Source organism: Sebastes fasciatus, chromosome 9 (assembly GCF_043250625.1).
Source record: "Sebastes fasciatus isolate fSebFas1 chromosome 9, fSebFas1.pri, whole genome shotgun sequence".
Classification (NCBI taxonomy): domain Eukaryota; kingdom Metazoa; phylum Chordata; class Actinopteri; order Perciformes; family Sebastidae; genus Sebastes; species Sebastes fasciatus.
In genome coordinates this window covers 18,864,056-18,876,273 of record NC_133803.1, presented here as the reverse complement: position 1 = coordinate 18,876,273, position 12,218 = coordinate 18,864,056, and the positions used below count along the sequence as shown (strand labels likewise).

Sequence of the window (12,218 nt, the reverse complement as noted above, 5' to 3'; positions counted from 1 at the left end):
AAGCCACATTTCTTTTGTTATTTCTTTAATGTTATTCATTTAAAACTCAATTAATTACATTATTTTTTATTGTAGTCTTTTATGTTTTGGTCAGTCAAAATATATTATCCCACTTTGATTTATCAGTTTAAAATGTGTCTAATTATTTGCTTTATCAAAGTTTTCTTTTGTGAAAATGTAATTTTAATAATATATATATCAATCTAATTCTTGTTTTCATCAGAATGGTATGGCAATAGTTAATAAGATCTTAATGAAAATAGTTAAAAGAGTCGATCAGAGAAGACGTGTTTGTTAATGGAATACAATTTGGCTGAAAGAAAAATTCTCTGGTTTAAAGGTGACATATCATGCTCATTTCCGGGTTCATACTTGTATTTTGGGTGTTTATTAGAACATGTAAAAAAGCTTTAATGTTCAAAAAACACATTATTTTTCTCATACTGTCTGTCTGAATATACTTGTGTTCACCCTCTGCCTGAAACGCTCCATTTTAGCGGCTGTCTCTTTGAGACCCCTCCCGAAAAAGCCCAGTCTGCTCTGATTGGCTTGCGAGAAAAATGAGGTGAAATAGGAAATATCATAAAATGTCTTTAATGGATATTCACAACAAGTGATAAAGCTATATTTACAAAGCACAGAACGGTAACAGTTGAATACAAATATGACATATAACACTGAGATATTTACAAAATATGACCGTTGCTGAATGAAAAGGGGACAACCTTAGGAATAAAAAGTTAGACTTTAAATGTTCACCACCGTCAAACTCTCACCTCTGACTACATCATACCCATTCTGATAGTATTATTTACAGATATCGTGCATACTGATTAGAGTGGAGTGTAACACATGGAAAGAGAGAGAGGTCTAATGTGATGAAGAAGGTTTAGAGGAGGTGAAAAGAGAGATGTCAGAGGAGAGGACACAACCTCCGTTTGAATGTCAGCTGTTCATCCAGCTTGAGGAGGAGAGACAGGAAGTTCCTGTTGGGGTAAATGGCTCGTTTTTGGACAACGCGCCTCAGAGCGTCTCTGAGTGGGAGACGCTGCCGCAACATGAAGTAAGCCAGGACCAAAGTGGCCGATCGACTCATGCCCATGATGCAATGCACCAGCACTTTACCTGTAGAGCAGGATGGAGAATGAGAGAGGAAACAGAGAAAATATAAAAACAGCTAAAACATAAATTAGACGATGGGTGTCACATTCTTATACTGTACCATCTTTGCTCTTCAGGGCTTTATGTATGAAGTCAGCTGCAGGTTTTATGTACTGACTGAGGTCAAAGCGTTCTGAATCCTCTGCTGGGATGCCAAAGTACACGCAGGTGTTCCCGTAAAAACTCTGGTCACCGATGCTGCCCTGCTTGGAGTGCGCTGCGTTCAGGACGTGAGTGATGCCGAGCTTCTGTAATTTCTTTCTGTTCTGTGCCACGGCCCTAAAAAACATAAAAGAGAGACGAACGAGGGGATAAAGAGGTTACACAGGTTCTGTACTTTAACAAGCTAATAAAACGGATACATTTCTCTCTTGCAGAGCGCATGAAGGTCTCTGCAACAGACTCTACAAACACAAGACACTTACAAATTTCCTATGTACAGGTTGGGCCAGACTTCATCCACTGGTGTGAGATCCAGCGTGCAGGAATCCAAGATGAGCTCCAGTTCTTTAATGACAACCAGGTCCGGTAGCTGGTTGCTTCCTGACATTCTCCGACACAGAGAGCTCCTCCAACAAACTGTCTGTCTGTGTCCACCGTCCGTCCTCTCGCCACCACCAGAGTCTGCAGCTCAGTGAGAGACGACAGCAGGTGGCTGTTTGAATGCCGCTTGACTCCTAAAATTAGCTCTCTGTGTTCAGAGAGTCCTCTCTTGAGTGGATGTAGAGTTATTTAACGTTGCTGTTGCATTGATTGGTCTGTTCACGGATGTAAAAAAGGTCAAGCAGGAAAAAGACAGACAGGGACTTTCTCTGTCACCGCTGAGGTCACATTAGGAGAGGGCAAGGGAGGGGACGGGTGGACACAGTTGAACTGTATACATACAGTAAATGGTACAAATGGAGACAGCCTTGCTTGGTGTGAATGAGGACGTTGACCTCTGCAGACTAAGGGAGGACAATTCTATGCATTTATTAGTCCTCGCTTTGTTTTATTATGGCTCATTCAACCCTTCTTCGTCCCGCAGTTTTCGGTCCAGGGCTATAAGCTGTCGCAGGAAGCCTCTGTTTGGGAAAATCCAGCGTTTCTGTTGCACACAGCGCGTAGAGGACAGAAGACTGAGGTGGTGGTGAATCATCAGGTAGGCTAGGACCAACGCAGCCGAGCGACTCACGCCCACAGCACAGTGCACAAACAGCTTTCCTGGACATCATAAAACAAACAATGGAAGGTGGTCGCACACATCCAAAACCGTAGTAGGCCGGTGCTGGACCAGTAGAAGACAGCAATGAAAAACATAGGAGAAGGTCCGCACACTTTAGCTCCCTTTAAGTGCAATTTATTGGCACATCTTAGTTAGTGACATCTCGAGCACAAGCTCTTCTTCAGACTTAATGAATTTATGAAACATTAAGTCTGAAGAAGAGCTTGTGCTCGAAACGTCACTAAGGTTTGCCAATAAATTGCACTTAAAGGGAGCTAAAGTCGTTCTGTGCTTTTCATTGCTGGACATCATAAAAGACACAAACAAAGACACTGAAAATACAGATATGTCACTTCTGAAAACATTAATGTGGCAGCTTGAGGGTACCTCCTGACGTCAGCGCCTGGTGGATGAACTCAGCAGCAGGGTAGAAAAAAGGTGAAAGGTCAAATGTCGGCAGGTCACTTGCCGGGACGCCGTAGTATTTCACCGTGGTTCCGTAAAAATCATCGCTGCCCTTACAGCACAGTTTCCCGTGCGCTGCGTTCAGCACATGAGTGATGCCCAGCTGCCAGAGCCCGAGCTTGTCGTGAGACATGAACCTGACACACATTATAACATTTGATGCACAATTCAGACACATATATAGATGAACTTAATTAAGGATTAAGAGAGAGATAAGAGACTCACATGTCCCCCAGATACAGGTTGGGCCACACCTCATCTCCGTGGCGACAGGAGCGTGGAGCTGAATGTAAAACCTCCTCCAGCTCCTGGAGAGACGGGATCTCCCACTTTGGATCCTTTGTGCACTTTTCCTCCTCTTCTGGGTCTGCGTCGCTGACGTTTCTCTGCTCTTCACATCTCACCTCAGAGATTGGTTGTCTGTCTGCCATTTCTAAGATTATAGGGTGTAATGAACTCTGTTATTCCCCTAAAACTAAATCACGCTGCTGTCTGCTGCCTATGCTCTGGTTTCTGCAGCCTCTGACTGACGTAAACAGGTGGAAGCAGTTTGGCACAGACTCTCACTCACTCATGGAAATGTGGTTATAATTACATAACGGGTTTGAAAAACACATCTTCTGCTTGTGCTTTCAATTCCAAACCAAATAGTCCATGAAATCCACTTTTTTTTCTTCTTTAAATCTAGAGAAACCTGTAAACAGATCCTAGTTTTACCCGAACATGTCCAGCAGATGTCAGTGTGCTTTCACCAGCAGCACTACATGAGCCCACCAGCTCTTCTTTACTGGTGTTGTTTATCATTGTCCCTTCCTGTTAGGTGTTGCCTAGTTGTCAGAAGCATGTTGACCATGAAACACCCCAGACAGACAGCTCATCTACGCCCACTGCCAGCACAGTGACAGTGGACTTATGGTAAGAGAGGCAACTGCTCTTTCATATCATCCTTTAAAGTAAGTTTTAAACTACTAAATGTACTTCCTGTGAGTTGTTTTTGTCCACATGTGCCCCTCTACTTCTTGTTTATGTGTAGAAAATAGTGTTGAAACTTTTCCACACCACCATAGAAATGTGATTTAATGGCTCAGAGTTGAAATAATGCTGAAATGTAGCAGCCTGGCGTTGGCTTTGTGGTCCTGTGGTGATCAGACTATGAGCCCTTTGTCAAACAGTGTCTCTCACACACACACACTGAAGGGCTTTCTCTCTCTCACAGCTGTGTGTCACTGTAAGCCAGCCAAACTAGCTGACACAGCACTTATGAATCCCCAAGTAAAGCCTCGGCCCAGAGAAGCTGCAGGATGTTGCCAGTAAAATCTAGAGGCCAGTTAAAAATAACCTGTTTCTCTCTGAGGGAACGAAGCAGCAGCTACCCAGGTGAGTTGCTTTAGGTTTCAGACGTGTAAATATTTAATATTGATCAGCTGATTAGCTGGATTTGATTGTCCTGTTAGGCGTAGGGACTCCTCACTGGCAGCCAGCCACTATTTGATCTGCATAATGGATGGTATAACTTTAATTGGTGTGATGATCATTGGGAGGTTATTGACAAAATGTAATTTCCAGTGTTTTGCCATCAATCATGTGATGTCATCTTTGGTGTGACTAAGGGTGACACTCAGAAAAAATGAGTAATGTGGGAATACCAAGAGAAATGACTTAAATACATTCAAGTAAGTTACAATAAAACTTAACTCATATCTAAATCTTTGACTGTAATATAATGTTTAAGATGTACGGTAATATTATAGTGTTAACATTTCAGCTTATATTTTGGTCTTGTATCACAATACTGACAATACTTTGAATAAAGCATTAACAGTTAATTGATTTAGTAGATAAACAGAAAATTGTTGAAGTAATTATTCATTGATGGTTCCATCTTTTAAAATATGAGGATCAGGACTAAAAATTATTATCGATTAATCTGCTCTTTTTTCTTTTTTATTCATCTATTAATCAGTTTAATTTAATACAAGACAACAAAAAACAGCAGATTCTCACTTTGGAAAAGCTGAAACCATCAAATATTTGACATTTTCACTCGAATAAATGGTTTAATCGATGATCAGAATAGTTTTTTAACCATCTGATAATTGATTAATCAACTGATCATTTCAGCTCTAATGAGGATTATCTGCTTATCTGAAGTAAACTGAATATTTTGAGGTTTTGGACAGTTGGTTGGAAAATAAAATGCAATTTAAAGACATCACCTCGGGGTCTAGGATATTGTGATCCTTAGGTTTTACAGACCGAATGAATAATCGATTAATTGAGAAAATAATCATTATTTGCTGCCCTAAAATTGAATACAGTTCTCAGATGTAGAAAGTAATCACAGACGAGACCTAGTCTTTAATTACTGTAACTGTTTAAATACTAACCATGCTATGAAAATACTGGCTCCTTTTGTATGAGCATTTATTGATATCTCATCGTAGTTCTTAATACCTCCCTACAAACCTACTGCTGTCTTGTGTATTACTGATAACTGAAAGCTGCTTACTTGGGTAATTTTAAGTCTATATCTGCTGTCCCGTCAGCATGTTTGTAGACTATCGCTCACGTTCAGCACTTGACAGTCGTGTTGGTTGAGCCTCTCAGACCTTTGGAGCAGTGAGGAGGACAGGAAGAGCAGCGGTGTGGCGAGCTTATCGTAGGGGCAAAGGGCAAAAACGAGGAAAAGACAGCAAAGAAGAGTGTTTGATCAGTACCTGAGTCTGTCTGTCTGTCTGTGGGAGAGGAACTTACTCGCACTGCTTGTTTTGTGGATGGTTAGTTACTCACTGTTTTTTGTTTATTATGAAATGACACCTATAGTAGGATGTTCACACTCAGGTTAGGTTGGATTCCTGTTTTGGTTGTGAGTCAGGCCGGTTTAATGTGGATTAGGATGTCAGTGCATACTTAACACTGACAGTCATTGTCAGGGATGTAATAACAACGTCGAATAATGGCACAAACAAGCACGTTTTAGAAGCTCAAACAATAGATTAATAGGAGTTTTGGCTTGAAAATGACTAAAATGATTAATTGATTATCAAAATATTTGCAGATATATTTCCTGACAATCCTTTCAATATTGAAGATTTTATACTTTTTGGTTTAAGGACTGTTTGATGAAGACATCGGTTTGGGCTCTAGGAAATTGTGATCATTTTGACTAAATGATTATTACTCAATTAGTTTTTAAAGATAACTGACAGACCAATCAATAATGAAAATAATCATTTGTTGCAGCCTGTTGAAGAAAAAGCTCAAATCCTTTGTGGATATATGCTGTTGTTTAGTTGCATACTAGTACTGTATACAGGGAGCTTGAAGATACACACGGTGGCTGTGAGTAAATAAGTTACACACAAATGACAGTATAGGTCATTTTAGAGCTGAAACTATTAGTCAATTCATTGATTAGTTGATTGACAGAAAATTAATCGGCAACTATCTCAATAACTGATTAAATGTTTGCTCCTTTTTCAAGCAAAAATGCCAGAAATGTGTTTTTTCCTGCTCCTTCAGTGTGATGAGTTGCTCTGCTTTTTTCTGTTTTATATCACCGTGTAAACAGTTTTCTTTTTTAATAAAACAAGATATTTAAAGATGTCATCTTGGACTCTGGAAAACTCTGATGGACATTTTTTGCTATTTTCTGACATTTAATAGACCAAACAAGTAATTCATTAATTGAGAGAATAAGATTAATCAGATTGCAGATTAATCAATAGTTAAAACGATCATTAGTCATGGCTTTGGGGCAAATGGTTGTGATCAATAGTATGCAAATTGTATGGCAATGTCAATGGGTAGCTTTCAGGCAGTTTTACATTCAAACAACAGGACTGATCAAGACAGTGATGAAATCAAGAAGTGAAAAGTGGAGAAAGAAATGATTTCCGTCTTCTTCCAGCCCTACATGATGCCCTAACACTGTACCTGTCTGTATCTGCAGGGGCATGGCGACACCAGAGGACAGAGTGAGCACCTGGAGCTGTAAGCAGGTGGCCCAATGGCTGAAGGAGCAAGGTTTTGGGGAGTATGTGGAGTTACTGTGCGCCCAGCACCGCCTGGATGGCCCCAGCCTGCTCTCTCTGACCGAGGCCGACCTGCGCGGGCCTCCGCTGGGCCTCACCGTGCTGGGAGACATCAAGAGGCTGACCATAGCCCTCTGCCGGCTCCAGAGACAGAACCAGGCCCAGCTGGAGGAGTTGGGTCTCCGGCCTACAGACAGGCTCTCGCTGGACGCCGCAGGGGGCGAGTGGAGCCGTGATGGAGCCGACAGGAGGTATAACGGAGGTGATCGCTTGTGTAACGGGACTGAGCTGAGGCTGAGGAGCGGTGACCGATCTGGATTCAGCTCAGGAGCTGCAGTATTTCACACACACTCCAACGGGAGGTACAGGCAGCACCTGGCTGGCAGATTGGACCCGGAGGTGTGGAAGACGATCATGAGCTGCATATATGTGTTTTTAGTGTTTGGATTCACATCTTTTGTCATGGTCATCGTGCATGAGCGTGTCCCTGACATGAGGACGTACCCACCACTGCCTGATATATTCCTGGACAGGTATAAATGCATGTTGAGCAGACTCCATAGTTCATGTGCACTCATACTCTCCTGCACTCATATCTAATCTGCACGCTGATACACATGTTTTTGTACTCTGACAGTGTTCCCAGAATCCCATGGGCTTTTGCGATGGCTGAAGCCTGTGGCCTCATCCTGTGTTACATGTTTCTGTTGATCCTGCTCCTCCACAAACACAGGTAGTCCATCGTCATCAACATCACAGCAAAAATACATGGTTTATCAGAATGCATGGAGGTTATGAAAGAATTAATTGTGGATGTTTGTCTCTATTTCAGGTCCATTCTCTTCAGACGGCTGTGTTCTTTGATGGGAACTGTGTTTTTGCTTCGTTGCTGCACCATGTTTGTCACCTCGCTCTCTGTGCCTGGGCAGCATCTCAAGTGTGCCAGTAAGGTGGGAAGGACTCATGTGATTATGTGCAGATTAGATAAAGTTTGTCATTTTGAGCTCTGGAGCAGCCTGTAATTCTTGTTGCCGTTGGCAGCCTTGCAGTTTATTCTTGACTCAGCATTCCCATCGTGATAACTGATGAACAGCTGCCACTGTGATTCACAGCGTGACTGATTACGAGTGTCTTTTGTTTCCTCAGACGTACAGTGATTCCTGGGGAAAGATACAGAGGGCGTTGCTGATCTGGAGTGGGTTTGGGATGACTCTGACTGGCGTCCAAACGTGTGGAGACTACATGTTCAGTGGACACACTGTTGTCATCACATTGCTCAACTTTTTTGTGACTGAATGTGAGTGTAAATACTATTGTTTGCCTTCAACTGCAGAATGTGTGTGTGATATTTGTCCAAGGATAAAGCTGACATTATGCTATTTTTTTCTTATTGTCAACAAATCCCATGAAAAGATCAAAACCAATAATGTTTTAGTCCGTTTCTCGAGACTTTCTGACTTCCCTCTTCTGTCTGCAGCTCTCAGACCCAATTCCATTGGTTCCATATTGGAAGAAATCTTTAAAAATTGTTCACTAATGTATGGTTTCATTTTTAAAGTAGAATTACCGCCTCACGGTTGTATGCCTGCGACAACCAGTCAAGTTGCAGTTTACATCCATGTCTGTCCAAAATGTCATCACTTCATCATTTTATCATGTTAGACACGTGTGTGAAATTGTCATAATTAGCAGATGAATTCTTGACTTATGGCCAACAACGTGTTTTGTGAGGTCACAGTGACCTTTGACCTCCAAAATCTAATCAGTTCATCCTTGAATCTAAGTGGATGTTTGTGCCAAATTTGAAGAAACTTCCTCTAGGAGTTCCTGAGATATCATGTTCACGAGAATGGGACGGACGTGAGTTCACAGTGAACTTTGACCACCGAAATCTAAATAGTTCATCCTTGAGTCCAAATGGACATTTGTGCCAAATTTCAAGAAATTCCCTCCACGTGTTCTTGAGATATTGCATTCACAGGACGGGACAGATGGACAATCCAAAAAAATAATGCCTCGGCTGTCGCCAGCGCGAAGGCTTAAAAACCGGCTCAGTAATTTCCATAAACAGCTGCACACTGTAGATTTTACATAATATTATGCAAACAAGAGTAAATAGTGCATTTGTTTGGGACTATTTTCAGCTGCAGATTAATGCACATTTGGTGTACTAAAGAGCACCCATGTTCATCATAACAGAGGAACAATGTGGCTCACTGATGTGTTTTTGGATGACAGAAGAATTAGCTGTATCAGACTTTGGATATGCTGCGCACTGTCATTTCTAGTGACTAAATAGAGCATTTGTTGGGGACAACTTTCAGTCATGGATTAATACACATTTGCTGCACAAGTCAGTATTTACAGCAGCAGGACGGACACAAGTAATACTTGTTAGTGGGGAACAATTCACTGTTGGTTTTGGTCTTTTCATGAGATTTGTTGGCAATAAGAAAAACATATTTATCACTATATTTATCCTTTTAATGATTCCTTTCAGACACTCCACGGACCTGGAATCTGATCCACACCATCTCCTGGGTGTTAAACCTGTTTGGGATTTTCTTCATCCTGGCGGCTCACGAGCACTACTCCATCGACGTGTTCATCGCCTTCTACATCACCACCCGCCTCTTCCTCTACTACCACACCTTAGCCAACACCCGTGCCTACCAGCACAGCCGGAGGGCGCGCATTTGGTTCCCCATGTTCTCCTTCTTTGAGTGCAATGTGAACGGGCCTGTCCCCAACCAGTATCACTGGCCCTTCAGCAAACCGGCCTATATGAAGACTCTGATTGGATAGAAGGGTACGCTTCCAAAGATCAGCAGCTGCAACACGCATGGACTGTAATACTAAAGCCTGAATGAGGAACTTTTTATTTGAGATGGTGCTTCTTATCTTTGGATGGTTATAAGTTTATTATGTGGGAGTTTTTTCCCCTCATTTGTATAAATGAAGGATTTTTATTTCGTCAACTAATCTCATGCTTAAAGGAATAGATTTTGAGAAATATGCTCATTTGCTTTCTTGCTGAAAGTTAGATGAGAAAGCAAATAAGTTTCTTACCCAAAATGTTGAACAATTCCTTTAAATTTAATTGCACAATGCTGCCAGGTAAAGAAAGAAATGTGGGTTATTATGGGGCCTACAGTAAGAGCTGCAGGTACGGATACTTTTCTTGGAGATTTATTTGCCTTTGATTTTATCACTTTTATCGTTCCACTTCGGGGATGTTTAAGGTTCACTGGTGGTTTGGGTTGTTAGTCTCACTTAACATCTACAGTAGAAACCTGATCAGGCTTCACTCAGCTGTGATGCAGGTTGATACCGTAGTCGTCACTTTTTGTGTGTCATCTTGGTGACAGTTTACACGTTGTTTTGCTGCAAAGTAGATTTGACACCTGTTTGGTAACTATTACCAAAGGAGCAACTGCTTCTTTAGAAAACACTTCCTGTTCTCTACTGAAAGAGCTCTCTCTCAGTCACTGTTTTTCTTTTTATTTACACTTTATAAAGTGAACTCTACAGCTTTGTTGTATTTGATAATGTCACCACTCAACCAAATATCTGAACATTTATTGCAATGTTCAATTTTTTAGCCTAATTTTTCTTTATTCTAATTTCATACTTTGTTTCTGTTTCTTTTTTTTTACAGATTGTTAATTATGTGAGTATAGAAATGTATGGAGATGGATTTTGTCAAAGCGTTATTGTCCAGAGTTTTCCCTCTGTTGCACAGTACAAAGAATGGCTTTTTGGATAATAAATTTCAAAAAGTATATTGTTTACTACGTCATGGTTGATCCAAACTAATAATTGTTTACAATTTGTGGCTTTATTTGCAATGCAAGTAATCTATCTCTGCCTTTTGGCTCAGCAATAAAAGTTTACAGATGAGGAAAACAGTGTTTATATTTTAGACTGTTTCCTTGGCTGCTTTTTAACTAATGTTTTTCGTTTTGCATTTGTTGAATAAAATCAATTTGAAACATTATTAGAAATCCAGATTTCTTGTGAGTTTGTAAAAACGACATACAGTATCTATCGTGGTGAAAATGGAATGATTCATTGAGGTGTGGCTTTAATGTTAACATAACCTACCTACCTGCTACTCTTTCCCACCTTTAAACAAATATTTGATGATGATCACATCACTATTCAAATCTTATCAATACAGATACGCAGCGGTACACACCTTAATATAAAGCCTCCATTAGAGAGTTCTCACACACATCAGCTTCCGTCACATCTGAGGATGGTACGTATTTTACACTTTTAAATTAGGAGAGCTATGAACATGTAGAGCTTGGGAATAAAGACAGTCTTATATTTGTAGACTCGGGTCTTGAATTGTGATTGACTTTCTTTTTTTAATTAAACAAAGTGCTACATAAATGTAGATATGAATACATTAGACTTTAGAGACATCATTGCTGTCAGAGTGTACTTTATAAGAGTGCAGTTAAGCTTTATTACCTTCAAATTCCTACAGGATTCAATTTTAGTTCCACTGCACCATTTATTATATTATTATTAATATTATTGTTATTGTTTATAGTAGTAGTTGTGGTGGTGGTAAAAGATAAATCAGCAAGTAAGATCAACAACAGAAGTGGTGCATTAGTAAATAATGTCAATGGTGATTCCTCTTCACATAATGATTAAGATTATTACACAAATACTGCAGAGAAGGTGCAAAATAATTTAAGGGGAGACACTCCAGGTGATACCTCCATGAAACTTCCCCAGTTCATTATTTACATTTATGAATTATTTTTAATATTACGTTTTCTGAAATGTTATGTTTAAATATGCAAATGAGGCATTATCTAATGTTACCCTTGGGTGAATTTAGGAGAAATCTACAAACGTAAATAGACAAAGTGTAGTAAAATAAGCACCTAAATGTGTATTTTAGTTGTTTTCTTTCCACTAATCTGAAAGAAGACATTATGGAAGCAAAATAGCCCCAAATCTCAAAATTTACCAGTGCATGAAAAACCATGTTTTTACCTGTAGTGTCTCGCCTTAAGTGCTCTGAAAGACTAATTAGTCTTACTTAATGTAAACTGTGAATCCTTACAAATCTATCTTCTGCAGACTAAATTACATTATTTTTACATGCAGTATGCTGCAGATGAAATGTATTTTGCATTGAAAATGTAAACATAAAAGTGCCCTTTTGTGTAAAACTGGACCATTTGGAGCAATGACTAATCACTTAACATACTGTACATGCAAATACCTTCATTGTCTTCCTTTTAGAGCTTTTAGTCTTCTTCACATAAAAGGGTTGGGTGTTGTTTGTGTGACCATTATGAGACAAAAGAGGCATGAATAAAAGCTACTTA

General features: G+C 40.1%; 3 protein-coding genes across 5 annotated transcripts; 1 reads left to right on the top strand and 2 right to left on the bottom strand.

Annotated features, from left to right (window-relative positions):
- Positions 1-529: 529 nt before the first annotated feature.
- LOC141774095 (dual specificity protein phosphatase 13A) lies at positions 530-1,721 on the bottom strand. The gene is made up of 3 exons (XM_074646437.1): positions 1,587-1,721; positions 1,223-1,440; positions 530-1,125 (listed from the first exon to the last, which is right to left on the bottom strand). The coding sequence occupies exons 1-3, from the start codon at positions 1,709-1,711 to the stop codon at positions 914-916; spliced, it is 555 nt and encodes a 184-aa protein (XP_074502538.1). The 5' UTR covers positions 1,712-1,721; the 3' UTR covers positions 530-913.
- A 426-nt stretch (positions 1,722-2,147) lies between these two features.
- Positions 2,148-3,574, bottom strand: LOC141774093 (dual specificity protein phosphatase 13A-like). Its single transcript, XM_074646434.1, has 3 exons — positions 3,056-3,574; positions 2,753-2,967; positions 2,148-2,364 (listed from the first exon to the last, which is right to left on the bottom strand). Exons 1-3 carry the CDS (start codon positions 3,259-3,261, stop codon positions 2,156-2,158), a joined length of 630 nt encoding a protein of 209 aa, XP_074502535.1. The 5' UTR covers positions 3,262-3,574; the 3' UTR covers positions 2,148-2,155.
- Positions 3,575-3,612: 38 nt separating this feature from the next.
- Positions 3,613-10,868, top strand: LOC141774092 (sphingomyelin synthase-related protein 1-like). Of its 3 annotated transcripts, XM_074646433.1 has the most exons (7): positions 3,656-3,745; positions 4,047-4,207; positions 6,783-7,397; positions 7,502-7,597; positions 7,697-7,814; positions 8,011-8,161; positions 9,365-10,868. In XM_074646433.1, exons 3-7 carry the CDS (start codon positions 6,787-6,789, stop codon positions 9,667-9,669), a joined length of 1,281 nt encoding a protein of 426 aa, XP_074502534.1. In that variant the 5' UTR covers positions 3,656-3,745; positions 4,047-4,207; positions 6,783-6,786; the 3' UTR covers positions 9,670-10,868. The 3 variants fall into 3 exon arrangements, with proteins under 3 accessions (XP_074502533.1, XP_074502532.1, XP_074502534.1); XM_074646432.1 differs by lacking the exon at positions 4,047-4,207 and having other exon boundaries at positions 3,613-3,745; XM_074646431.1 differs by lacking the exon at positions 4,047-4,207 and having other exon boundaries at positions 3,628-3,783.
- Positions 10,869-12,218: the final 1,350 nt, after the last annotated feature.